The sequence below is a fragment of the Chiloscyllium plagiosum genome, unplaced genomic scaffold, assembly GCF_037043375.1.
Source record: "Chiloscyllium plagiosum isolate Xiang-an unplaced genomic scaffold, Cpla_swu_hap1 HiC_scaffold_3, whole genome shotgun sequence".
Taxonomy (NCBI): Eukaryota; Metazoa; Chordata; class Chondrichthyes; order Orectolobiformes; family Hemiscylliidae; genus Chiloscyllium; species Chiloscyllium plagiosum.
The window spans coordinates 37439887-37464947 of NW_028270141.1; the positions used below are offsets into that span (position 1 = coordinate 37439887).

Here is a 25061-nt window from a genome sequence, read left to right on the forward strand (position 1 = left end):
ACCCCTGCAAAACTCCACGACTTACTGACTGCCATCCTGTAAAAAGGTCCCTTTTATCCCTACTAACTTCTATTCTGACATTCAGCCAGTTACTGACATGGATCTTGGATGAATACACTACAGAGAGTAGAGTATTATCACTGAAAAGCTGATACTTTAAAATTTAAAAGTCCAAAATAATAATATCCACAAAGAATCAAACCTACAATGGCTTAGGTAATTCTGGAGTAACAGGGGATTGGGGGGAGGTGTTGGTCTTGTGGCAACATCACTGGATGATTAACCCAGACCTTCAGGCTAATGTGGAAATACAGATTTGAATCCCATTATGGCAAATGGTGAATTTGGAATTCGATAAAAAATAAAGCTGAAATTAAAAGCTAGCCTAATGGTGACCTGTTTGTAAATACCCATTTGGTTCACCAATGCCCTTTATAGATGGAAATCAGGTATTGTTATCTCGTCAGAGCTACATATGACTCCATGCCAGTGCAGAGGCAATTAGAGATGGGCAGTAAGTGATAAACTAGCCAACAATACCCACACCCTAAAAATGAATAAAATCAGCAAAGACTGAAGAAACAGCTCTAATTTTTCTCTAGGACTAATGGGATATATAGAATTTAATTTGTGTGGGATTTATGGGCGGCACGGTGGCACAGTGGTTAGCACTGCTGCCTCGCAGCGCCAGAGACCCGGGTTCAATTCCCGCCTCAGGCGACTGACTGTGTGGAGTTTGCACGTTCTCCCCGTGTCTGCGTGGGTTTCCTCCGGGTGCTCCGGTTTCCTCCCACAGTCCAAAGATGTGTAGGTCAGGTGAATTGGCCATGCTAAATTGCCCGTAGTGTTAGGTAAGGGGTAAATGTAGGGGTATGGGTGGGTTACGCTTCGGCGGGTCAGTGTGGACTTGTTGGGCCGAAGGGCCTGTTTCCACACTGTAAAGTAATCTAATCTAATCTAAAATCTAATTTCAGTATGATATTTATATATGTACCTAAAAGAGAAGTTGTCTAAAATTACAAGCTCTAGGATGATTATAACATTTTTCCAATTCACAAAACAAAAATATCCATCCTCATCCTTGTGTGATTCAGTCAAGAGGTTGATTGTGCAGATTAATAAACATTTGTACTCTGTTGGTGTATGAAACATCCCAGGCCTGTTACAGCTTGGTTAGGCCAGACTCAAGGATAAGGCTTAACATAAATGAGCATCTCATGTTACATCAATACAGCTATTTCATTCCTCCAAACAATTAGCTTTCTCACAGTGGACAAAGATTGAAAGGACAATAGCAATTACCAAAGAACAGTGGGTATTTTGTACAGTTAATCTTACACCAGGAGATAGAAAAGATGTGTAGGAAAGGCAATGTTACAGTGATCATGGGGATTTCAATATGCAGGTGAACTGGAAAAATCAGGTTGGTAGTGGATTGCAAGGAAAGGAATTTGTGGAATGTCTATGAGACGGCTTTTTGGAGCAGCTTGTGGTGGAGCCACTAGGGAACAGGCAATACTGGATTTAGTGCTGTGTAATGAGGCAGACTTGATAAGGGAAGCTTAAGGTGAAGGAAGCCTTAGGGGGTAGTGGTCATAATATGATTGAATTTACTCTGCAGTTTGAGAGGGAGAAGATAGAATCAGAGATAACGGTATTACTGCCGAATAAAGGCAATTACAGAGGCATGAGGAAGGAGCTGGGTAGAACTGACTGGGAGAGGAGCCTAGCAGGAAAGACAGTGGAACAGCAATGGCAGGAGTTTCTGGGAGTAATTCAGGAGACACAGCAGGGATTCATCCCAAGGAAAAAGAAGCATGGTACAGGGAGGATGAGGCAACCGTGGTTTACTAGGGAAGTTAGGGATAGCATAAAAGCAAAACAGAATGAATGAAAAGCTTAACATATGAGGAATGTTTGAGAAGGAGAATTCTGCATAGTCACCTCAGCTGCTGTAGGAATTGAACCCATGCTATTAGCATCACATTGCAAACCAGCTAAGCTCAACCACTGTGTTCATTCTAATCAGAGAGGATGTCAGTGTCCTAAAAAGAGTGCTGAGAAGATTTATTGGAGCTGCAGCAGGACTGAGATCAGTGTTTAGGGTTCTAAAGAAGAATCATACTGGACTTGAAGCATTAACTTTGTTTCTTTCTCCAAGATGCTGCCAGAGCTGCTGAGTTTCTCCAGCAATTTCTGTGTTTGTTTTAGGACTGAAAGAGTTCAGTTACAAAGAGATGAAAGTAGCAGGGAGCTTTCTATTTAAGAGCAGAGAAAGTTACACGAAGATTTAGTCGGGGTGTTGAAAGTTAAGAGAATTAACGGAATGAATAATGAGGAACAGTTTCCATTGGTAGGATAGTTAAAACCAAAAGACTAGTTCATGCAATTGGCAAAGGATTCTCTGGAGAAATTAAACGATTTTTATTTTCAAATGTGGTGAGTTTATGATCTGAAATGCATTACCTGAAAGGATGGAGAAAGTCTTCAACTGTAACTTGTAAAAGGAGAATGGATTTACGTGACCGGAAATATGTTATATAGAAAGAAGTTGCAAGATGGGCTGATTGCCCTTTTTGTGTTAATTTATGATTGTTTGGGCTGCTCAAGAGTAACTTGGGACAGACAGTAAATGTTGGCCAGCCAGCAATGCCCATGTCCCGCGAATGAACAAAAAACAATTCAGTCCTTGTAACATTTCTTCATGATTGTATATTTTTATATCAAAGCTCCGAAGTCATAGTTTGCCAAGTTTCAGTACTAAACAGACAAAAAAGCTATTTTGGTGTATCTTTATCAAAATAACATGTTATTACTTTACATCAGATATTGTGTTTGACTCATTTCAAGACCTGTTATTAACATAGACCCTATTCTAAGGAAGTGATGAAATTCGACCTAACAATTATGCACTCACATAATCAAGGATTAAGCCTCTGTAAGCAGCTTAATTCAATGTGATAGCACTTTAGTTTGTTCATTTAGTGACATGACTCTGAAGCTTTTAAATAAAATGTTATTGAAACTTGATAGATTTGTAAATAGCATAGTTACAAAATTGTCATACATCCATATGTTTCTCATACAAACTCGAAAAGAAATCTTCAATTTATTTCTGTTTTTCTGCTATCACAGAAAAATATGGATAAAAGTCTGTAACTTTCAGGTATCTTTACAGTATCTAAAATGTAAAGGATCATAAGAATTTTAGCACAGACAAAGGACATTCACCTGATAGTACAGATGCTAGCCTGACATCAGAACTCTCTGCTCTATTCCCTGTACATGAATATCTTAACCTTATTTAATATTTTCTGTAATTTTCTCAAAAGTGATCTAATGATAAGTTTCCCCAAGAATTCCTGCTGTTGTCTGCTGCAACTTGGGTACAGAAACTATGGAAAGCCTAGAGAATTGTCACAAATGTAATTGTCAATGTTAGTAGGAAAGAGTGATGAAGTCTGAGTCCCACTCTAATCTTGGTTGACAGGTCAGTACGGTACCAAGGATATTCACTGTCAAACTGAAGTCCCATCAGTCCTTATTGGTAGATATAAATTAACCTTTAATCACAACTGTTTAAATTAGACCATGGAAGTTCTCAGTGTTCTGGCAAATATTTAGCCAGCAACTAATAACTAAAATTGGTTATTATCTCTTCTTGTGGAAACTTTTTAGGTGTGTCCAAATTGACTCCTGTACTTCATACATCACAACAGTCACCACCTCAAATATCCTAATTTATGTCTAAAGCACTCAGGTCCATCCAGAGGTGTGAAAGATGCTTTACAAATGCAAGTCACTTCTTTCCTTAGAACATTTCTTCTTACATTTTAAAGACAAGCACACACATATACAAATGTAGAAAAACTGAGTTTGAAGAAGGGAATCTGAAATCATTAGCTTAGTCATAGGAGACAGAGGGTAGCGGTGGAAGGATGCTTTTCTGAATGGAGGGTTGTGACTAGTGGTGTTCCACAGGGATTAGTGCTGGGACCACTGCTGTTCATAATCTACATAAAGGATTTGGAGCTGGAAATGTGTTGCTGGAAAAGCGCAGCAGGTCAAGCAGTATCCAGGGAACAGGAAGGGCTTATGCCCGAACGTCGATTCTCCTGTTCCCTGGATGCTGCCTGACCTGCTGCGCTTTTCCAGCAACACATTTCCAGCTCTGATCTCCAGCATCTGCAGACCTCACTTTCTCCATAAAGGATTTGGAGGAAAACATAGCTAGTCTAATTAGTAAGTTTGCAGATGATACAAACATTGATGGAGTTGCGGTTAGTGAGGAGAATTGTCAGAGGATACAGCAGGATATAGATCAATTGGATATAGATCAACTTGGGCGGAAAAATGGCAGATGGAGTTTAACCCAGACAAATGTGAGTTGATGCATTTTGGAAAGTCATGTACTCGTGGTTATTATACAATGATTGGCAGAACCCTTAGGCGTATTGATATATGGAGGAATCTGGGAGTGCAGTTCCACAGATCACTAAAGGTGGCAGTGCAGGTAGATAAGGTAGTAACAAAGACCTATGGCAAGCTTGCCTTCATTGGAATGGGCATTGAGTATAAGGATAGGCAAGTTATGCTGCAGCTTTATAGAACTTTAGTTAGGCAACACTTAGAATATTGCGGACAGTTCTGGTCACCACACTACCAGAAGGATGTGGATGCTTTAGAGGGGGTATACAAAAAGTTTACCAGGATGTTGCCTGGTATAAGGAATTTTTACTATGAAGAAAGGTTAGATAAACTGGTTTATTTTCACTGGAATGCAGGAGGTTGAGGGGTGACCTGACAGATGTTTCTAATATTGTGAATGGCATGGATAGAGTGGAAAGTTTGAGGCTTTTTCCCAGGGTGGAGGGGTCAACTACTAGAGGACGTGGGTTCAAGGTGTGAGGGGGGAGTTGAAAAGAGATGTGTGAAGAAAGTTTGTCACACAAAGGGTGGAGAATGCCTGTAATGTGTTGCCAGAGGAGGTGATAGAAGTCAACACAATAGCAGCATTCAAGAAACATCTGGACAAATACACTATTAGGAAGGGAATAGAGGGATATGGATCCTGTAAGTTTTAGTACAGAAGGGCAAAAATGTATCGGTGCAGACTTCGAAGGCCGAAGGGCCTGTTCCTTTGCTGTATTGTTCTTTGCAAATTTTGAACAAAATGTTTTGGAGGCCTTGTTATAAATATCATTATCTACTGATCATGGAAATGTCGGGGTTTAACTCCCAGCCATCAACTCATTTATTCTTTAGGAAACATGGTGGTGTAGTTGTATCATCATTAGAGATGCAGGTCAATCCTTTGGGATCATGTGTTCAGATCCCTTCATGGAAGCTGCTAAAATTTGAATTTAATGAAAAAATTTGTAGGTACTTAATTGTTGTTGCCACTGGTACCTGAAGTAGAATTGTGCTTGTAATGAATTGAGAAACCTAACTCAAGGGTCAAATTCCAGGATAGGACAAAACGAGTTTGAAAAGAGGAAGATAGGAGGTGAGATAAACAAGAAATTGTGCATTAGTCTTGAGCTTTTAAAGTAAACTAAAAAAAACTTGCCTGTGGATAGCACCCACCACGATTCTGAGGCAACCCAAAATTCTGCGTGACCAATGATGTACTTCTATATATGATGGAGTTGGAAGATCGGGTGAGCATCAGATAAGAGGGACACTCTAATGATGTTGTACTGAGTTAATGAGATGAAATGGGGACAACAGCGCAAGGAAATTTGAGAGGCCTTGCAGAGAGGAACCCTCCAGGAAACTCAATGAAACTGTCACTCAGCCAATTTCTGTTAAGATTCAGCCCACAGGCTCTTTCTGGTATGGTCATCTTGCAGCATGCTGTGTGGTTAAACCTGTTCCTTCATTGTTAGGCTTTAAATTGTTTTTGTGAACAATGTTAATAGAGGCTGCCTGACCTGCTGTGCTTTTCCAGCGCCACACTTTAACCTTGGAAGGTTAGCCACAAGAAGCCGTTTTTTTCTCTATGAAGCTAATGGGGGAATGGCGCAAATTGCCAATTTATGGCAATTTGCAATTCCTAGATTATCTGCTCTAGACTACACTTTATCAGCCTGAAGTTCACATCAAAGACAACATCATGGGCCATTTAGGTGTCTTTACTTTGTAAAAGCAAAATCAGGCTCAATATCACGTAAATGTTTGAATGTGTAGTAACACATTTATTTGTTTGAGAAAGCAAAGTAAAAGTCAAGGTATAAAAGCAGAACCCAAGTGCTTTCACATTTTGTTAATAGTACAGGAATAAACCTAGTCCTGTTAAAGATTTTTAAAATCTAGAATTCCTATCCATTCTTTCCACTATATGAGGTGAAAACATACAAAACCAGTCTGCTTAGTTAGCAATAATTTTTACAGAACTGTAAATAGGGTAAGGGTTGGGGGAGTATTTGAATCATAAAATAATACAATGCAATAGTCAACATATCATCTTTTAAAATGTGCTATTAAAATGTTGTGCAACAAGGCATCTTTGATGACTCAAACATAATTGCAGCTTTTATTATTTTAGTCTGGGAAAATATGTGTCATCATGGGCCTATGAGAAACAAATTTCAATGATAATAGAAGCAAATGTTTATTTGATTGCTAGCACTTGTCCTGTAACTTGCACCTTTATCTTTTCACTGCAGCTCAGGTTTCACATCAAGCTAGTGAAGCAGACGAGAGACGAGTGGAAGAGGAGCTCACTGTAACAAGGTCACCATTGATGCTAAGTGGTATGTGGATCCAACAAAATGTATTTCCATCTAACGGATTTGAACAAGCTGTTTCATTATTAAAATGAACTGTGTTGACCATTGTAGCTGTAACGTTTTATCCATGACATTTTACCGCAAATTACACATTAGCCACAGAAACAAAATGCCCATCGATAATGCAGGAACCAGATCACGGCTGGAAATGAGTAGTTAGGGTACACCAAGTGAAGCTACTGCAGAAAATAGGGAATTTTCTTGCTCCCTACTAATCCTAATCACTTGCTTGTGAATTCCACTCCACTGCCTTTCACAAAATCACAGAATTGTTACAGTGCTGGAAGAGACCATTGAGCCCATCGTTTCTGCACAGGCTCACCCAAGGATTATCATGACTTAGTGTCATTCTCCTGCCTTTTCTCCATACCATCGCTCATTGTTTCTATTTAAACAGTCATCCAATGCCTTCTTAAAAGCCTCAATTGAACATTACTCCATCATATGTTCAGGCAATACATTCCATCCTCTAACAACACCCTGTGTGATAATGTTTATTCTCACATCACATTTGCTTCTTTGCAAATCACTTTAAATGTGTGCCCTCTTATTCTTGGCCCTTTCATGAGCAGGAACAGTTTCTCCCTGTAAGCTCTGTTCAGAGTTCTAGTGATTTTGAAAATTTCTCTGTCAGATGTCCTCATGGCCTCCTCTCAAAAGGAAACAACTGCAACTTCTCCAATCGATCTTCATAACTGATGTTTCTCAGTGCTAGTACCATTCTTGTAAACTGTCTCGTCCTCCCCTGTTCTCACACACTGCCCACCAGAAAATCATTTGATTCCACTGAAAGGTAAATAGAATCTGTATATTTAAAGGTGATACATAGATGTGCTGAGTAAGTGGCTGGAAAGGAGAGTGAGTGTGGGCACTGAGGTTCTCTAATACTGCATTACTGGTCATCAAACTGAGGAAGAATATCTTTTACCTCCCGATGAGCATAAAACCCTTCACGTAGCTGCTAAGAAGCTCAAGTTAGGAACCTGGTAAGATGACCATGGCTGCAATTCCAGAAGAGTATCAATAGTTTAACTAGAGTTGTTAAGATAAAAAGATACATCATGCGCTACTTCTGATGCAGAGGACTTGACATCCCAGGCTGCTGAAGAAGGCTGCTAGACACAATGGGAATTGTTGGAATCTGCAAGTAAGTTTGCACATAATGTCATGCAGCATGGAGGAGACCAATGTGGGAACTCTGCAATCATCAACCTCCCAAGTCATAAGCACTGGAGAAATGATTCATAAGCATACTGGGATGGAGAAATGATCACACAAGACAGATATTAAGGGTTTTTGGAAAAGGTGATTTAGCAATTTATTTCTAAATGTCAAAATATTGTTTTATAAATTTAGTTTATGTTCTGAATTTTGTGTTGGTACTTGTCTTTGTAGTGACATAAGTAGTCTCTGAGAATTGACTGAAGAAAGGGAATCATTTAGAAATGTTAGGTGAGTTAGGGCAGTTAGGGAAGGAAAATAGTTAGCTGATTTGGTTGAAGCTCAGATCCAAGAGTTGCTGTCTGAGAGATCAGTTTGGTAGATGTTCTCCTCCTGCACTAGGTATTACTCAGATGGTTTGAAGTCGCTTACCTCAAAATGATGACGTTGTACATTATACAAGAGAGACCTGACACCTGAGGCAGGGTGTTACAAGGTTGAAAGGTTCAAAGAAGCAAATGTGATGTAAGAATAAACTTTATCACACAGGGTGTAGTTAGAGGATGGAATGTACTGCCTGTTACAAGGTCACTTTAAGAGAGAGAGATACCTTTTCTGAAAAATTGTGACAGCACATGTGTCTGTGACTGGATGACAAGTGCAGGGAGAGCTGAGAATCGATAATATGTAACAATCAGCTTGGTGTTGTGTTTTGATTTTAAGGCAACCATATTTTGAATTTGACCAATTAATTTAAATTACGCCCAAAATACCAAAATCCAATTGAATTTGAATTTTGATTGTGCGGACGAATGAGAGTGTACAAGTCTTGGGAATTTAAAAACAAAGAACATTTTGAAGATTAGTCAGAGCTAACCTCCCACTGAACCAGAGAGCACGTGTCATCTGCAAGGGGCTGTCAAAAGAGACAAGTGGAAGAGGAGCTCACTGTAACAAGGTCACCATTGATGCTAAGTGGTGTGTGGATCCAGCAAAATGTATTTCCATCTAACGAATTTGAACAAGCTGCTTCATTATTAAAATTAACTGTGCTGACCATTGTAGTTGTAAGGTTTTATCCATGACATTTTACCGCAAATTACACATTAGCCACAGAAACAAGAAGGCATAATCTATCAAAGGTACACAAAGATACTTGCAGTAAAAAGTAGGAAGAAGATCTAGGGAGAAGACAGCATAAGAGAGTGTCTGGACTCTGAGAGATTAAGTTGACTTAATATTTAATAAGGGTGTTATTGGAGCAGCACTTTAATAGAGTTGGGGTCAGATAGTGATTAGTTACGAAAAGGGGGCTTGGATTTTTAAAATAGTTTTTGGTTAGTGTTCACTGTTAGACTTAGGAAAATAAATTATTTTTTTCCTTTAAACCAAAGAAATCAAGGATCTTCTTTCACTCACTCACATTTAGCAGATTACAAGGTGAGGTGAGCTTTTATGGATGATAGTTTTAATTAGTAGAGGGGGTCGAACTCTGCATTGTAACAAGTGTAAATTTTGGTTAAAAATGCCGACTACTTGCTCAACAATGTTCATAGTGACAGTAAGGATCCCATTGGAGAGCAGCTCGGCTGCTAGATGTAGGCTCCTGCTAGGTGACATGAGATGTACTTGAAGGCAAAGGCCTTTGTCACCAATAGCAAGTCCAGCTGGGATAAGCATTAGATGGAGATCAGTGCCGAATGGCAGAATAATGACTGGGACTCGGATAGCAAGGATGAACTTGCATGATGCCCAAATCATATCCTGGAACAACAGGAAGCTGGTGGTAGAATCATACAGAATTGGTGACCTTGACAGGGACAGACAATGCTGTACCTGCTATGGTGTGAAGCTTGGGGGGTACATGCAGCAAGTGGAACAACTTGGTGGTAGTATTCTGTTTGAAGTAAAAACACCTCATGTACAGCTTCCTCAATGACACTGAATGCGGGAAAATGCCTTCTAAACATTCACTCTTCCTTTGCATTTCTGTGATCTCTGTGTTCTTCACGCTCCACTGACAGCTTCTTTAGTTTGTGGTGTCTTTCTCCATGGTCCCCTTCTTTCTCCAGGCTGAAAGGGCAAGCTGATGAGATCACTTTTTCCTGAAGCCAGGCTAAAGAGCAACAGTGCAGGTGCATTTAAAAACAAAATTCTTTCTCACTGTGCAACCAAGCGAATTTTGCGGGAATACCACAAAAAAATTCTAGAAATCAAACAGTGACCTCAAATTAAAATAAAAAGCAGCCCACTTACATTACATAGTTTGGTGAGGGGTCAAAGTGCTGGTTAAGGCACAGTGTGAGGTCAGCAGGTGGACACTAAACAAGTGCAAAGCAAGAGCATGAAGATCTACAAAATAAGTAAATGTCAGAGTGCAGCACAGCCTCCTCTATCAATGTGGCAGGGGACACAGCCCCAAGTGTAGATGTACTTTTTTTTAATTGCCATATTGAGGAACATAAAATGCTGTTCACTCCTGCAGAACAACTTTACAACTGAATTTCTGGGCCAATGTTCCATTTTAGAAGAGGGAATGCTAGTGTCACAGTACGATTTCCCCAGTATTGACTGACCGTTAGACAAAAACATGAAAGTCAGATTAAAATAGGAAACATTATATTGCACACAAATAATTTAAAATACATTGGCAATAAATAAATGTATTTGAGTCTTTATTTTTATTAAGTTATAAGGCCATTTGCAGAACCATTGCAGCAATCTATAATGCCATTAACAGTTGTCTTGTCTCATTGATTTAATACATTTATAAGCAGAGTGATAGTTAGCAATTTGCTATCTTACATTTGCAGTGGACATAGAATAATGGTTATATGGAAATGATTACATGATTGTAATCTCATTGTGAGGTTCGAATCATGTCATAAACCACTAGAGAAATTTATATCTGTTAACTTGAACCTCCTCAGGGAGATTACAACTCAGAAATCGCTCCAGATTTCTTTTTTAAAAAATGTAGCTGTTTCCATGTGGCTCTCACAAATAGCCTGGGGTCTGGAATACAGGTTGTGATATTAGTTGCTAATCTGTCTTATCCCCTTAAGGTCCTGCTCAAGTCTCCTAGTGAGGAAATGATCTGAGTAAACAGATCCAGATAATCGGATCCGTTAGCAAACTCTGGCAAACTCTGGGGGTGGTTTAGGGGTCATTGAAACTGCTTGAAAGATTCAGGCAACAGATCAGAAGAATTCCACATGAAAAGATTGACACAAACTGTGGCAGTTGATGGCGCAACAGCTAAAATGTGATGGATATGTACTGGATTATGAAAATCAGTCCATTTTATATCAGTCAGTTTCAGTGATAAAATAGTGAGCATTGCAACAGCTAGCATTCTGTATGTCCCATCTTGTTGGATCCATTATTCCCCTAACATGCATAGATTAACAATAACTTTGCTTCCTTTAATCAAGCTGGTCTCCTCCTGACTACTCAATCCACGATTTGATTTGATTTGATTTGATTTATTGTAGCCACGTGTACCTAAGTACAGAGAAAAGCTTTGTTTGCAAACAGGACAGGCAGATCTTTGCATACAAGAACGTACAGATCATAGCATGCATGCTTAGCCAGTGAGACATACAGGTTACACTGCAAAGAGGTGGATGAAGCAAGATCAACATTAACAAGATCAACATTATTTGAAGTCAGAGAGTCTATTTATTAGTCTACTAAGGGTAGGGAAGAAGTTATTCTTCAACCTGTTGATGCATGTGTTCAAGCTTCCACCCTCTACAACAACACTTAGTTTATCTTTGTCATGAAACCCACCTTAGTCCTGAGTCTACTCAAAACCCAATGACTAACTTGGTAAATGTTTTACCATGGCTGATGGTTAACTGACATTGCCAACAGCTCCCTTGATAATTTGCAACTCTCCCATTCAAATCTGCTGAGATTTCATACACTAAATGCTGGTTTCATTTCCAACCATGACATGATCTCCAGTATTTTCCACTCTGAGGACATTGACCATGTTGAATTAGAAATGTGATAGTATCACATCTAAAGCAATACAAGAGGATGCCTGATCACCCAGTGGGGCAGGTAGTATACAGGGACATCACTAAGATTGGTGATGCTCAGATTGCTGCTGCTTGCCACTCAAACATCACCTTAATTAACTCCACTTCCACCCCCACAATGTGTTGTGTTGATTTTTCTTTGTGTCTGAGCTTGTTGTTCGTCATTCTTCCTGCACTGATAAGCAGCCTCTGGGGAAGTGACCGGATCTCCCAACCCTACAGATCGTAAACATGTGTGACTGTGCACCAATCCTGCATAATCCTGCCTCGTCAGACACAAGCAGAATATACTCGACCAGAATCCATACTGGCCATGATCTAAGTTGTGGGATTGCTTCCAACCTAGCTCTCTTACTCTATCACTTTGCATCTCGTTTCTGCTCTAATCAGAGTATTGAAATTGTCCTGGTCAAAGGATCCAGCTAAAAACATTAGACCTCAACCTGCCACTGAGCTTTTTACTGAGCTGGCAGCTTCCATACACAGCCAGGGGGCACACTGGCAGCTGTTAAATCATCCCCAGTTGGGGCCTAAGTTACTTACATTAGCTGCAACCCTGCAGGACTGGAATATTCGATCTGTTTCTCTGGAATATGTCCTGGCAATGGGAATGCATTGGGGAACTGGCCTGATCATGGTCCCCACAAAGCCACGACAGCAGGGCCCGGAGATATTCAGCCCACTTTCTTTGCCACTATGACACCGATACTTTTGATCTTGACTGCTGTGCAGCATCAATCAACAGACAGAACAGAGGGTTCTTGTAACATATCACGAGCAAGACCAACCTGTTTCCCTTTCAATACCTCATTTGCAGCCTCTTCTAACCTGAAATCCAGTTTACACTTTTTTTTTGTGACACCACTTGTGTAACTGGGACAAAATCCTCAGTAGTCCTGAATTTCAAGACAAGACCTACCTCCCACGATCTTTACTGATATTCATATTCTTAAAACATATTTCTCTAACCATACCTTCAGTTATCTCTTCTTGATCAACATCATGTCATTAGTCTGAAGGCAGAATCTTCCCAGCTCTTGAACGACATGGGCCATAACTGGAGAAATCAGGTGTGTCAAAAACAAAAAGTACCATTTGGCACCAAGTGTTGAACAGTGAGATGAGTTTCTTGATATATTGGGGAGACAGGCCGCCTACTTGCGGAGCGATTCAGAGAGCACCTCTGGGCCACCCGGACGAACCAACCCAACCAACCTGTGGCACAGCATTTCAACTCCCCCTCCCACTCCACCGAGGATATGCAGGTCATTGGACTCATCCACCGCCAAACCACAACAACCCGACGGTCGGAGGAGGAGCGTCTTATCTTCCGACTGGGAACCCTCCAACCGCAGGGGATGAACTTGGACTTCACCAGTTTCTTCATCCCCCCTCCCCCCACCTTGTCTCAGCCGGATCCTTCCAGCCCGGCACCGCCTTCCTGACCTGCAGTCTTCTTCTTGACCTCTCCGCCTCCACCCTACTCCGACCTATCACCCTCACCTTGACCTCTTTCCACCTATCACATTTCCAACTCCCCTCCTCCAAGTCCCTCCTCCCTACCTTTTATCTTCTCCTGCTGAACACTCTCTGCTCATTCCTGAAGAAGGGCCTGTGCCCGAAATGTCGAATCTCCTGTTCCCTGGATGCTGCCTGACCTACTGTGCTGTTCCAGCAATAAAGTTTCAACTTTCTTGATAGTCACCAGCATGATGCCTATCTGAAGGCATTAGCATGCATTAACATCTCCTTATCGTTTAATGTCATCTCATTACTATACTCTTTCCCATTCCCCACCTGCTGGATAGAAACTAAATGGTGACAATTACTGACATGAGAGTTATTTGGAGACTCCAGCTTACTAGTTGCTCATCCAGACTTCCATCTTGAATACACAACACTAACATCTTCAGGCATGCTCCATCGGCAGCACCTACGTGCACCATTATCCACAGACCTTGACATCTGACATCTACCAGATCACTGCAATGTCATGGCACACCTCAGATCCACCTACACTAAGGTTCTGCATTGCCACACTACACTTTAGGCACACAAGTGCCTTTCATCACTGTGCTGCTGCTAGGGTACTTTGGGTGCAGAATGGGCACCAATCTCATCAATTGGACAAGGTAGCATGTCGGGACTGCGTACTCACTCACTATGGATCTCTTTTGATATTCACAGTATCCCTGCCCTGCCTTGTCTTGTCTTTTGGCCCATCCCCCTCTCCTCAGCGACTCTTTAAAGGCTCACAGTACTTATGTCTCAGTGTGCTGTTAGCTCAGGCACAGCAGTTACCATCAGTCAAGAGATGGACGTTACTGTATGATGCCGTGATGAATCAATCTCACACCTTCACCAGACACCTACATATGCCCCGCAAGCACAGTGCTTGTGCATCAGCCAAATGGCCATGTCTCAAAGTTGAAGGGGGGGGGGGGGGTCCTCAGACAAATTGAGGGGGGCCTGTCATCAGGCAGGGTGTCCTGGTACAGATAGTCAAGGGCATTGTGTAATCTCAGAGCAGGAGCTTTGGCAGGATCAGTCCACCACTTGGAGCTGTTAGGGTCAGGGGCTCCATCTCACTACAGTTCAGGGACTGGGCCACAGCCAGTCAGGTGATTAGCAGAGGGAATGTCAAGAGGGTTTATCGGGGGACACTGCTATGATAGGGAAGTGGGGAAATTCAATGCTGCAATTAGAGGCAGCAACTTGGGATGCACAGGGATAAGGATGGTGAAGGGGGACTTTGGAAATGTAATGGACAAAGACACTAGTATATTGGAGGAATACTGTGGGAGGCAGTGTTATCAGTGGACAGCACCACCACAGCCTCAGTGACAGGGGTGGGGGGCGAGGAGTGGGGCAGGGGAAGAGTTTGCAGCATGATGCTGGGAAGGACTAAACTGTAGGGAGGGGGCTCAGGGGTAGGGATCAACGTTGCAGCTATAATTCCAGATGAAGTGTGAGAACTTGTGGAGGATCGGTACTGATGGGCGGTACAGGGAGTGCCAGGAAGAAAGGGACATAGCAATTCGGGGGCCCCTGATGAGCAGGCTGAGCCTGGGACTCACGCTGCCAAGTGTTGCCTTCCAGATTCACTCGACCCCAAAATGCAAACTGTCAATGGAAAACAGAGACCACACCCAGAGCGGCGGGAGGCAGTGACTCATTCCTGTCCCAACACACACAGGCTCCATCTGTGAGGAACTGGAGGCCCGAAAAGGAGCAATCGCATCAATCAGACATTTTCACAGCACATCGGAGTCATCTGTAATCACAGCATGGTGCATGGGAAATGTATGCAGGGTCCAACTGTGTGGGGAGCAAATGCTGCTCACGAGCACTCTTGGCCATGTCACTGCTCATTGCAGGTTGAAGATGGACATCTCAGTGAAGCAGAAATAATCCAGGTGACCTAAAAAGTAGCAACTATGGCCCACAAGATACAAAGTTAATCCAGGGCCTCAGAAGCTGCATATGGGCATTGAGTTAATTCCCTCTCACCCTGACCAGTAAGAATTCTGCACTCTGCTCTTATGTGAAATGCTGTCTTTTTTGGTTAATGTGGGGCTGGGATTCAATCATAGAATATTCTTTTATTGTCACATGTACTCCAGTAGAGAAATACAGGAGTACAGTGAAAGGTTTTTACAATGGCTGCCTTTAATGGTGCCATTTTGTGTAAGGTATTTAGGCAGAAATCTTGCAGAGTATAAAAAAAAGTGTTGTTACAGAATAAGAAAGAATATAGGTTAGCATGAAACAGTGAAGAAGTCCAGATGATAAGTGACTGTAAGCGCTTCAGTTCCGGTCTGTGCCCACAGGCTCCAGAGCATGAAGCTATGTTGCTTCCACATGCCAGCCTACATCTAGGACTCGCTCTGCCACCACTCAGAGAATTGCTGTTCCCGGCAGAACTCTGCCCATGTTCGCTCTGCCATGGGACTCAGCCCCTGCTCACTTTGTTCCCCTGCAGGACTCAGTCTGTGCTCACTCTATTCCCCTGCAGAACTCAGCCCGTGCTGACTCTACTGTTGTACTCAGTCTGTGCTCACTCTGCTCTGCCACGGGACACATCCTGCTCACCCCACTCCTTGACTCCACGCTCCAGGTATGGCAGAGTGGGGGGAGTTTGAAGAAAAGCTATGAACAGGAGAAAAACAGAAGGAAAAGAGAATGGGACTGCCGAGCAGAGGAGCTCCAACCAAAGCATCCGACTCTGCTGCCATTTTGAGAGCCAGTACCAGGAATCCTGGGATATTCTGGCAGGACCTTCCACCCACAGTGAATGGGAGATAGGACAAGTGGGGTGCCAATGGGACACAGTTACTGAGGTGAGATTGGCATGATTGCTCGTGAAGACCCCCTGGGCTGGACAGAGAAAAACCCTCCACAAAATGCAACAAAAATGACACTTAACCATACAGTAAGATTCGGCCTTGAGACTTTGGTCTTTTCCTTTGGTTGGTGGTGGATTAACCACCTGCCTTACACACCAGACAACTTCAAATGCCATTGAGGTGAAGTTTGCCACCATCACTAAATTTAAAATTTGGCCTGTAATCACTGAAAGTTTAATCAGCAATTGTGAAATAATATGCTCAGTGTTCATTGTACAAAATTACAGCTCACAGAGAACCATAAACACACAATTCCAGGCCAATTTCACACAATTTCAACTGCAAATGGTCTGATGCTCCAAGGAATGCTCAGAGACAAGATACAATTGCCAAACAAAATTGTCAAGAATCACATTGTACCTCGCATGCACTATTTTATTATTTAACAATTTTATCCAGATTCTCAGCTTTGGAAATAATGCACATGCAATGCCAAATGAAAACTACTGATACCTATCATTAGAGTTCATCAAGATGACAGCCATGCACTTTAGATGTCACTTACCACTTGAAATTGAAGCTTCAAGTCAAAGCTTGTGAGTACCTTGGACATGGAAGTTTAAGTGGGAGGGTGTAAACCACAATTAAATTGTCTCCAAATCCCAAACAGCATTTTTGCTGTTTAAATAGAATCAGAAGCTATCTCTCTCTCCCACTGAGTAAGAACACCAACAATACTGTAAGCAGATGATATTCATTGGCGTGCAAGTGAAATACTGTGAATATACAGAAACCAATGGAAAGTCACAATGGATCTGACAGCATCAGTGGAGAGAGAAACAGAATTCATCTTTCAGGACAATGAAATTGTCAATGCAACTGTATCGAATCATAGTCAGGCTGCATTCACAGTAGTGTCGTACCTAAGGGAGGTTGTGCTTGTCATCGAGGGAATGCAACAAAGGTTCATCAAACAGACTCTTGGGATGACAGCTTGTCGAGAGAGGAGACATTGAGGAAAATGGGCCTGTGTTCACTAAAGTTTAAAAGAATGAGAGGTGATCTTATTGAAACATAGAATTCTTACAGGGCTCGGCAGGACAAAAGCAGGAAGAATGCATGCCCTGGATTACATCAGGAGTGCTGTGTGATAGAGGGGAGACGAAAACCAGTTTCAAAAGAAGAGGTAGGCCTTTTACAGATGTCAAAACTATGAAGTAACAAAGGAGAAATAATAACAGCAACCAGAGCGTGTCACTTGGTGTTTCCACAGTAGCAAGACAAATGGAAGTTTTACCCAAAGATGTCTTTCAGCAACTACAGCAGGACTTGAGGACTGTGAAAGCTTCTCATTACGATTTGATGAAGCCTTCAACATGACCAACATAGCCCAGGCCATTGTGCTTATGGTTTTTCAAGACATAACAACTAAAGAGGACTTTGTGACCCTTATGCCTCTTAAAGATGGTGCAAAAGGTGAGGATATCCTGAACAACTTGAAAAGGTACATGCCTGAGATAAGCATTCCAATCAAGAGACTTGTTTCCATTTCACTGATGGTCCACTGGCTATGCTTAATGCAAATAAAGACTTTGCTGCATTTTTCAGAAATGATTCTCTTTTCAATTTTGCCATTGACCATTGTGTGATCCACCAGTAAGCAGTAGCAAGTAAGGCCATGAACTTTTCTCATGCAATGGAAGTTATTGTTAAGATTGTAAACTTGATTTGATCAAGAGCCCTTAAATCCTTCCTTGGCAACTCATTGAACTAATCCTCCATGATAATGTGAGGTGGTTAAGTAGAGGGAAGATCCTGCAAAGATTTCTAGAAGCCTGAAATCGTCACTTTTCACGAATTGAGGAATGAAGTGCGCACTGAGCTGTCAGACAATTGAAGTTCGCTCAATTTCAAAATCCTAACAGACATAATATCAAAACTGAATGAACTGAACTTTGAACTGCAGGGAGATGTAGCACATAGGATCAGTGCTGTGAATGCATTCAAACTGAAATTAAAAAAACTCCGCAACACTTCCCGGGTTTGGAGAAGATGTGAGGAACAAAAGTCAAAGAAAAATGGTTCCACCCAAAAAGCGCTCAGTGCTCACCTGGGGAAGTGAAGAGAAGAAATCAACATGTGGTTTCAGGAATTTGAGATTTGGAGGTGGAGTGGCCAATTAATTGGGTGGGATGGGGTGGTGTTCCTAAACTCCAGCACCACCCTGCCTCCACTGGAATTCAAATCAAATGTGCAGAAAGGTCCACAGTCAGTCTCCTGCCTCACCACTAATTCAGGCTTTTAAGTGGCTTCAAGGACCATTGTGAAGGCCTGAGCTCACGGCCTCTGGCATTAACCCAGGTGCAGGTGAGTTTGTTGCCATGCAGCAGACCTGTGGGTGGGGGGAGTTGGGATGTATTCCCAGTCAAAAGACTGGAAATATGGCAGGGGCTTGCCCATGATAGTCATCCACTTGACCTCGTCTCTCTCCTCGCCTGACCCCTCTTCCTGCAATGGAGAAAGTGAGGACTACAGATGCTGGAAATTAGAGTTGTAAGTGTGATGCTGGAAAAGCACAACAGGTCAGGCAGCATCTGAGGAGCAGGAGAATCGACATTTCGGGCAAAAGCCATTGAAACGTCGATTCTCCTGCTCCTCAGATGTTGCCTGACCTGCAGTGCTTTTCCAGTACTACACTCTCGACCCTCTCCCTGCAATCCCAAACTCCAGAAATGACCCCCACTGCCCCACCCATATAAATGTCACCTTGGTCCTCTCTGATTCTGGAGATCCTTCTGACAGTAGCCATGACCTCTCCTATTCCTCTGGCTGATTGTGAGAGCTGCCGGTCTCTGTCTGACTGAGTGGCAGCTCTCACTGAGTAGAACATCTGACCCCAGTCAGCAAGCTTTGGGTTAAAGAGTCAGCACCAAGTCTCTCCAGCTGCTCTGAGTAGACCCCCAACATCTCAGTAAGTTTCCACACATTATTTAGAATCATACAGTCATAGAGATGTATAGCATGGGAACAGACCCTACGGTCCAACCCGTCCATGCCGACCAGATATCCCAACCCAATCTAGTCCCACCTGCCAGCACCCAGCCCATATCCCTCCAATCCCTTCCTATCCATATACCCATCCAGATGTGTTTTAAATGTTGCAATTGTACTAGCCTCTGCCACTTCCTCTAGCAGCCCATTTCACACACGCACCACCCTCTGCGTGAAAAAGTTGCCCCTTTGGTCTCTTTTATATCTTTCCCCTGTAACCAATGTTCTGTACAGCAGCAACATGACCCCCCAATTCCTGTACTCACTACTCTGACCAATAAAGGAAAGAATACCAAATGCCTTCTTCACTATTTCTAAACTTTACTTCAGTTGCTGAAGCAAATCATCAAATTTCAGGCTGTCAAAGGAACTCAAATCAAGGAAAGGTGTTTAAAAAAATGTAACAGCCTTTAATGAAAACGGAGTTACATAGTGATCAGTCCCATTGTGAACTTTGTCATGGTTTCTTACATCATTAACAAATTTGGAAGTGAATTTTACAGCTTACAGAAGTGTGAAAAGACATTTCCCTTGTACTGAATCTCTTACATTTAAGCTTGTATCTGTAGTCGCTCAGTCTAGATCTTTGGGCTACTAGAAATAGCTTCTCCTCAGGCATGTTACCCCATCTTTTCATAATTTTGAATACTTTTGTCAAATATTTTGACACATTTATGTCACCTCATAGCAAGCAATGATGCTAAGAAATCTGAATTGTTAGCCTGAAAACATTTGGTGGCCATGTGTTAGAGAGAGACCAGTGAGGCTAAGGAAACTTCCCTACGGGCCCGAAAACAAGCTGACATTTGCTGGAGGAGAATCTCAGACTGGGGAAACATTCTGGCAATGGCAACACTGTTTATTTCTGCGGCGAGATCAGGTTGTGCCAATGCGGCAAATGAGGAACAGGTTATTTTTACATGTCACAGAACATTACTGAGCTGAAAAATTGCAACGTTATTTTTGTTTCAAATGCTTCATTGATGGAAGAAGTGACCAGAAATCTCAAACCCACACAGTTCACGTGAGGGAAAAGGGACAGGGAGAAAACACTGAAGAATTGAATTTCATAGAATCTGCGAAGAACCAACACAGTTAGCATGAAGAGTAAAGGCAATTCAACATACCGTCCTGTAATCAGCAGTTGGATATGTACTGACATTGTTTTCTGATGGACATTGTTTTCTGAAGATAAATCTTTACTGGAAGGCTAGAATGTTATCAACATGTTACAATTTAGAGATTGCAACATTTGAATCTTCTTGGCCAATTTGAATCACATTAAATCATGGAGAAATGCTTTCCTTTTACACAAACAATAATCAGAAGAATAATTGAGTGACTGTCTAAGTCATAGAGTTTGGTTTGCTTTGTCGCCTTTAGTGCCTTCCTTAAGCTTAATAGTGGCAGCTGAAGGTTGGTGCTTCGAGTGAGTGAACTCATTTAAAATGCAAAATGGTGGATGGAACTTAATAATGATACATGGTTGGTTGGAATGTTATGACGGCAAATTGTGTTTCATTAGGACTAATTTTATTTGCACCGCTAAACTGGATTTGATTGCAACACCTAGTTTCCAATCAATGGCTTCGTGGTACTGTGAGTAGACTATTAATCCAGAGACCCAGGTAACATTCGAGAGAGTTGGGGTTGAATCCTACCATGGCAGATGGTGGAATTCAAATTCAGTAAAAATCTGGAATCAAGAGTCTAATGGTGATCATCTAACCATTGTCAATTTTTGGGAAAAAAGCCATCTCGTTCACCAATGCCTATAGGGAAGAAAGCTGCCCCTGTCTGAATTATATGTGAATCCAGACTCCCAGCAATGTGGTTGACTCTTAAATGCTCTCTGGATAATTAGGGATGGGTGATAAATGCTGGCCATGAATTCCATGAAAGAATTTTTAAAAGGTAGAATTTGAATTTGATAAAAACCTGGAATGAAGAGTCTAATGCTCACCATGAGACTATTGTCAATTGTTAGGAAAAACCCATCTGGGCCACTAACGTCCTTCAGGGAATCATCGGCTGACCTTATCTGGTCTGGCCTACATGTAACTCTAGATCCACAGCAATGTGATTAACTCTGAACTGTCCTCTGGGCAATAAATGCTGGCCAAGCCAGTGACACCCACAACTCAGGAATAATTCTTTAGAAACAATATTAACATTGTCTTCTTCCACCCACGTTTTATTACTCTGTTTCCTGCTCAACTTCTCAGTTTTAAAATACTCATCTTTGTATTCAAATCCTTCTTTCTTTTCACTTTTCCCTATCTCTTCACCATCCTTAAGTTCACAGTCAGTCAAGAATTCCCTCACCTTGACTTAGCACATCACATAATCTCTCATTTTTCTTGCTGTTTGTTTTCCATATGGCTTCTACAAAACAGTTATTTTTTTCCTTCAATCCTAAAGATGGCCTGTGTGAATGGAATCTATTGCTAATGCTTTTCTAAACAGAATGGCCATCCTCTCATTCGTCACCCCTAATTACAGATGAGCAGCTTCGGGCCATTTTGTACAGTCTAAAGCCAATTTCTAATCCTAACCATGTTTTGTAAATTGGTTCAACTCTCCAAAGCCAAAATTTCAGATCATTAAAATCAGAAACATGAAGCATTTGAATCTGACCACCCAGACCACATCTGAAGCAAAATTCAAAGCCAAAGACCTGAAACCAAATCCTAGTATTTCTATATCCTGTATTCCTTGAACAACAGAATGCACACATGTACCCAAGGGATAACTTGAGCCAAGTTTAAATGTAGAAGGAAAAATCAGCTTAGCTGTTGAACAATAATGAGGCATTTTAAAGTTCTCTTCTCTGTCTGTAACAGCTTATTGCAGAAAACCATATCACTTGCAGCCAGTTGCAATGTGCTAACCGTACAATGAAGCCTGTTCTCAATATTCCTGTTAGTTACAGCCTTACCATTACATGCAATTTCTGGTGGAACAAAACAGCAAGAAAGATAACTGGTCAGATTAAGACAGTTTCAAAAGTCTCTTAGGATAGTACAGTCCTGCCTGGCAGGTCTTGGGTGGTGGATAAATATGGAGCCAGAGGCCGATCTTGCTTTAGCATTCATTTCAGTTCAAATCCATACAAAGCAAAGGACTTTATCTTGCTGTCTTTTCTGCTGCTGTTTACTCGTTGTTCTGAGACAACCTCGTAGCTTTGTACCTCACTATCCTCCTTGAAGACACTTCTTACAATCTGACTCATTGACCAAGCTTGAGGTCACCTGACCTAATACCATCTTATGTGGCTCAGATGTTTTATTACTTTGAAAGTATCACATAAGCCTAAGTGCTCATTGTTGTATTCCCCTACCATTCAATAAATCAATGAATTCGTCCAGCGTGGAAACAGGCCATCCGGGCCATTGGGTCCACATCAATCCTCTGAAGATCACTACACCCACTACCCTATCCCTGTCACCCTACATTTCTCATGGCTAATCCACCTAACCTGCACATCTTTAAATTGTGGAAGGAAACTCCAGCAAAACATGAAAACTCCACACAGACAGTCACCTGAGACTAGGTTCAAACCCAGCTCCTTGCTGTAGTTAGGCAGCAGTACTAACCACTGAGCCACCATGGTATCCTTGTGTCTCAAATCTCAATCAACTGGGAGGAAGTGAGGTCTGCAGGTGCTGGAGATCAGAGTTGAGAGTGTAGTGCTGGAAAAGCACAGCAAGTCAGGATGAAGGGCTTATGCCCAAAACGTCAATTCTCCTGCTACTTGTAGCAGTAGGAAAGCTACCAAGCTTTCATGACTACGTAAAAACATGCAGATGTGAAGCAGGAGTAAGCCATTTGTGCCAGCTCTGCCATTGCACAAGATTATAGCTGATTGGATTGTGGCCTTAACTCCACTTTCTTGAAGCCCCTGCACTGCGTGGAACACACAAACCAATAGAAGCTGCAGTTCAATATTCCGAGTCATTCAAAGAGGAATGGTGAGAGTGAAGGCATGAAACAGAATGAGAGAAAGAAAAGAGTTTGCTTTCAGGTATTGTGTTTCAGACCAAAGCAGTTCACAAACAGTGACTATTGTTGCAATGTTTATGTTGCAATGTAAACATAGTTATGAAGAGGGAACTTGACATTTAATTTTTAGGCGGCAGAGTCCTACAAGCAGTAATGTAGGAAATGCATTTCTATGACTGGGCAATGTGTTTTAGCAATGTTAGTTGAAGGGATAAATATTGGACAGGATACCAGGGTAGCTCTGCTGCTCATTTTCAAAATGTGCTGTAAAAGCTAGCACATCCACCAGAGTGGGCAGACAGGAATCTGCTTTCATCTCTAATCTGAAAGGTCAGTGCTGTAAATGTCAACTCTTCAATACCGAAGAAAGTTGTACGCATGATCAAATCTGTGAATGACTTTTAAAGAAAATGTTCAGAATGAGATTTCAGAGAACAGTGAACCTCTATTTTAAAGCCAACATTCTGACACATTCCCAGATCACTCAGTTACAAGACTGGGCTGTTTAATCTAAAACCAAGTACACGACATCTCTTAGCCTTAAGGCTTACATAATGTATTTCTGTGCACTAGCGACTGCCAAGATCAAGTATTTTTTCTTAAACTTACCCAGCCCTTACAACCACACAAGGAAATAATAATGTTATTTATCAATCAATATCCCTTGAAAACAAACATTGATATGAAAGCAAAGCAAATGTCAAGGGGAGATAGTGATATGTGGTTATATCAGTGGACTAGCATTACACACGTCAAGAGCATTTGTTTGGATGCGTGTCCTACAATGGCAACTGGTTGATATGAAATTTAATTACTAAATTAACCAAATTAATAAAGAAATCTGTAATTGAATAGTGACCTTGAAACTATCATCGATTGACATTCAAAACTTGTCTGGTTCACAAATGTCTTTAGGGAACAAAATCTGTCCTTACACTTGACTCCAGGCCCACAGTTATGTAAGTTTGCTCTAAAGTACTCTCTCAAATGTCCCAGCAAGTTACTCGATTCAGGGATAATGACAGATGGGTAATGAATGCCAGCCTTACCAATGACACACACATCCCAGGAGAGAATGTTTTTTAAATTAGCTTTCTCCACAGGGTAGCGCTGTGTTTATCAGTTTAGTCAAACAAAGTTAAAATAAATGGAAGTCATTTGAAGTGACTTGAAGTTTCAATGTTTAAATATTACCACAGTGTAGTGACAATTAAATACTTACCACAGTATGCTTTTCAATGAAAACGACATGCTCCAATTTCTGGAAACGTTCCTTAAAGCTTGTTGAAAATAAAAGTAGGGACATACTATGATAATAGTTTGTATTCAGTTGATTATATCAGTTTAAACATTTTCCCTTCATCCCTAAACGAGAAAAATGCTTTCGACACAAAACTTGGCTGTTTGCATCTGAGATCTATTTTGTTGCAAACCGAGGGTACACTTTTTTTACAGAATTGACCTCAGTTTGTTGCAGCCATCATCCCTTTAATTAGCATTTGATTATTAACTGCATATGGAAGTGTAATGAAAAGCTATAATGAAAAAGAAAGCCCATCAGACGCTCTTGTGAGGGGGTTAGAAAAAGTTAAACCAGGTGTTTGTTATTTTCGCACAAGTCTGCAAACTATGAAATAAACTGACTCAATGGCATGCTGCCCAAT

The 25061-nt window shown here is 41.5% G+C and overlaps 1 protein-coding gene across 1 annotated transcript in view; it reads left to right on the forward strand.

Annotated features, from left to right (window-relative positions):
* The window catches only part of gfral (GDNF family receptor alpha like), a 58685-nt gene that overhangs the window by 25977 nt on the left and 7647 nt on the right, over positions 1 to 25061 (forward strand). Inside the window, exon 7 of the mRNA XM_087975818.1 lies at positions 6669 to 6755. Within this exon, the coding sequence (XP_087831944.1) occupies positions 6669 to 6755 (87 nt within the window). The remainder of the gene's footprint in view (positions 1 to 6668; positions 6756 to 25061) is intronic.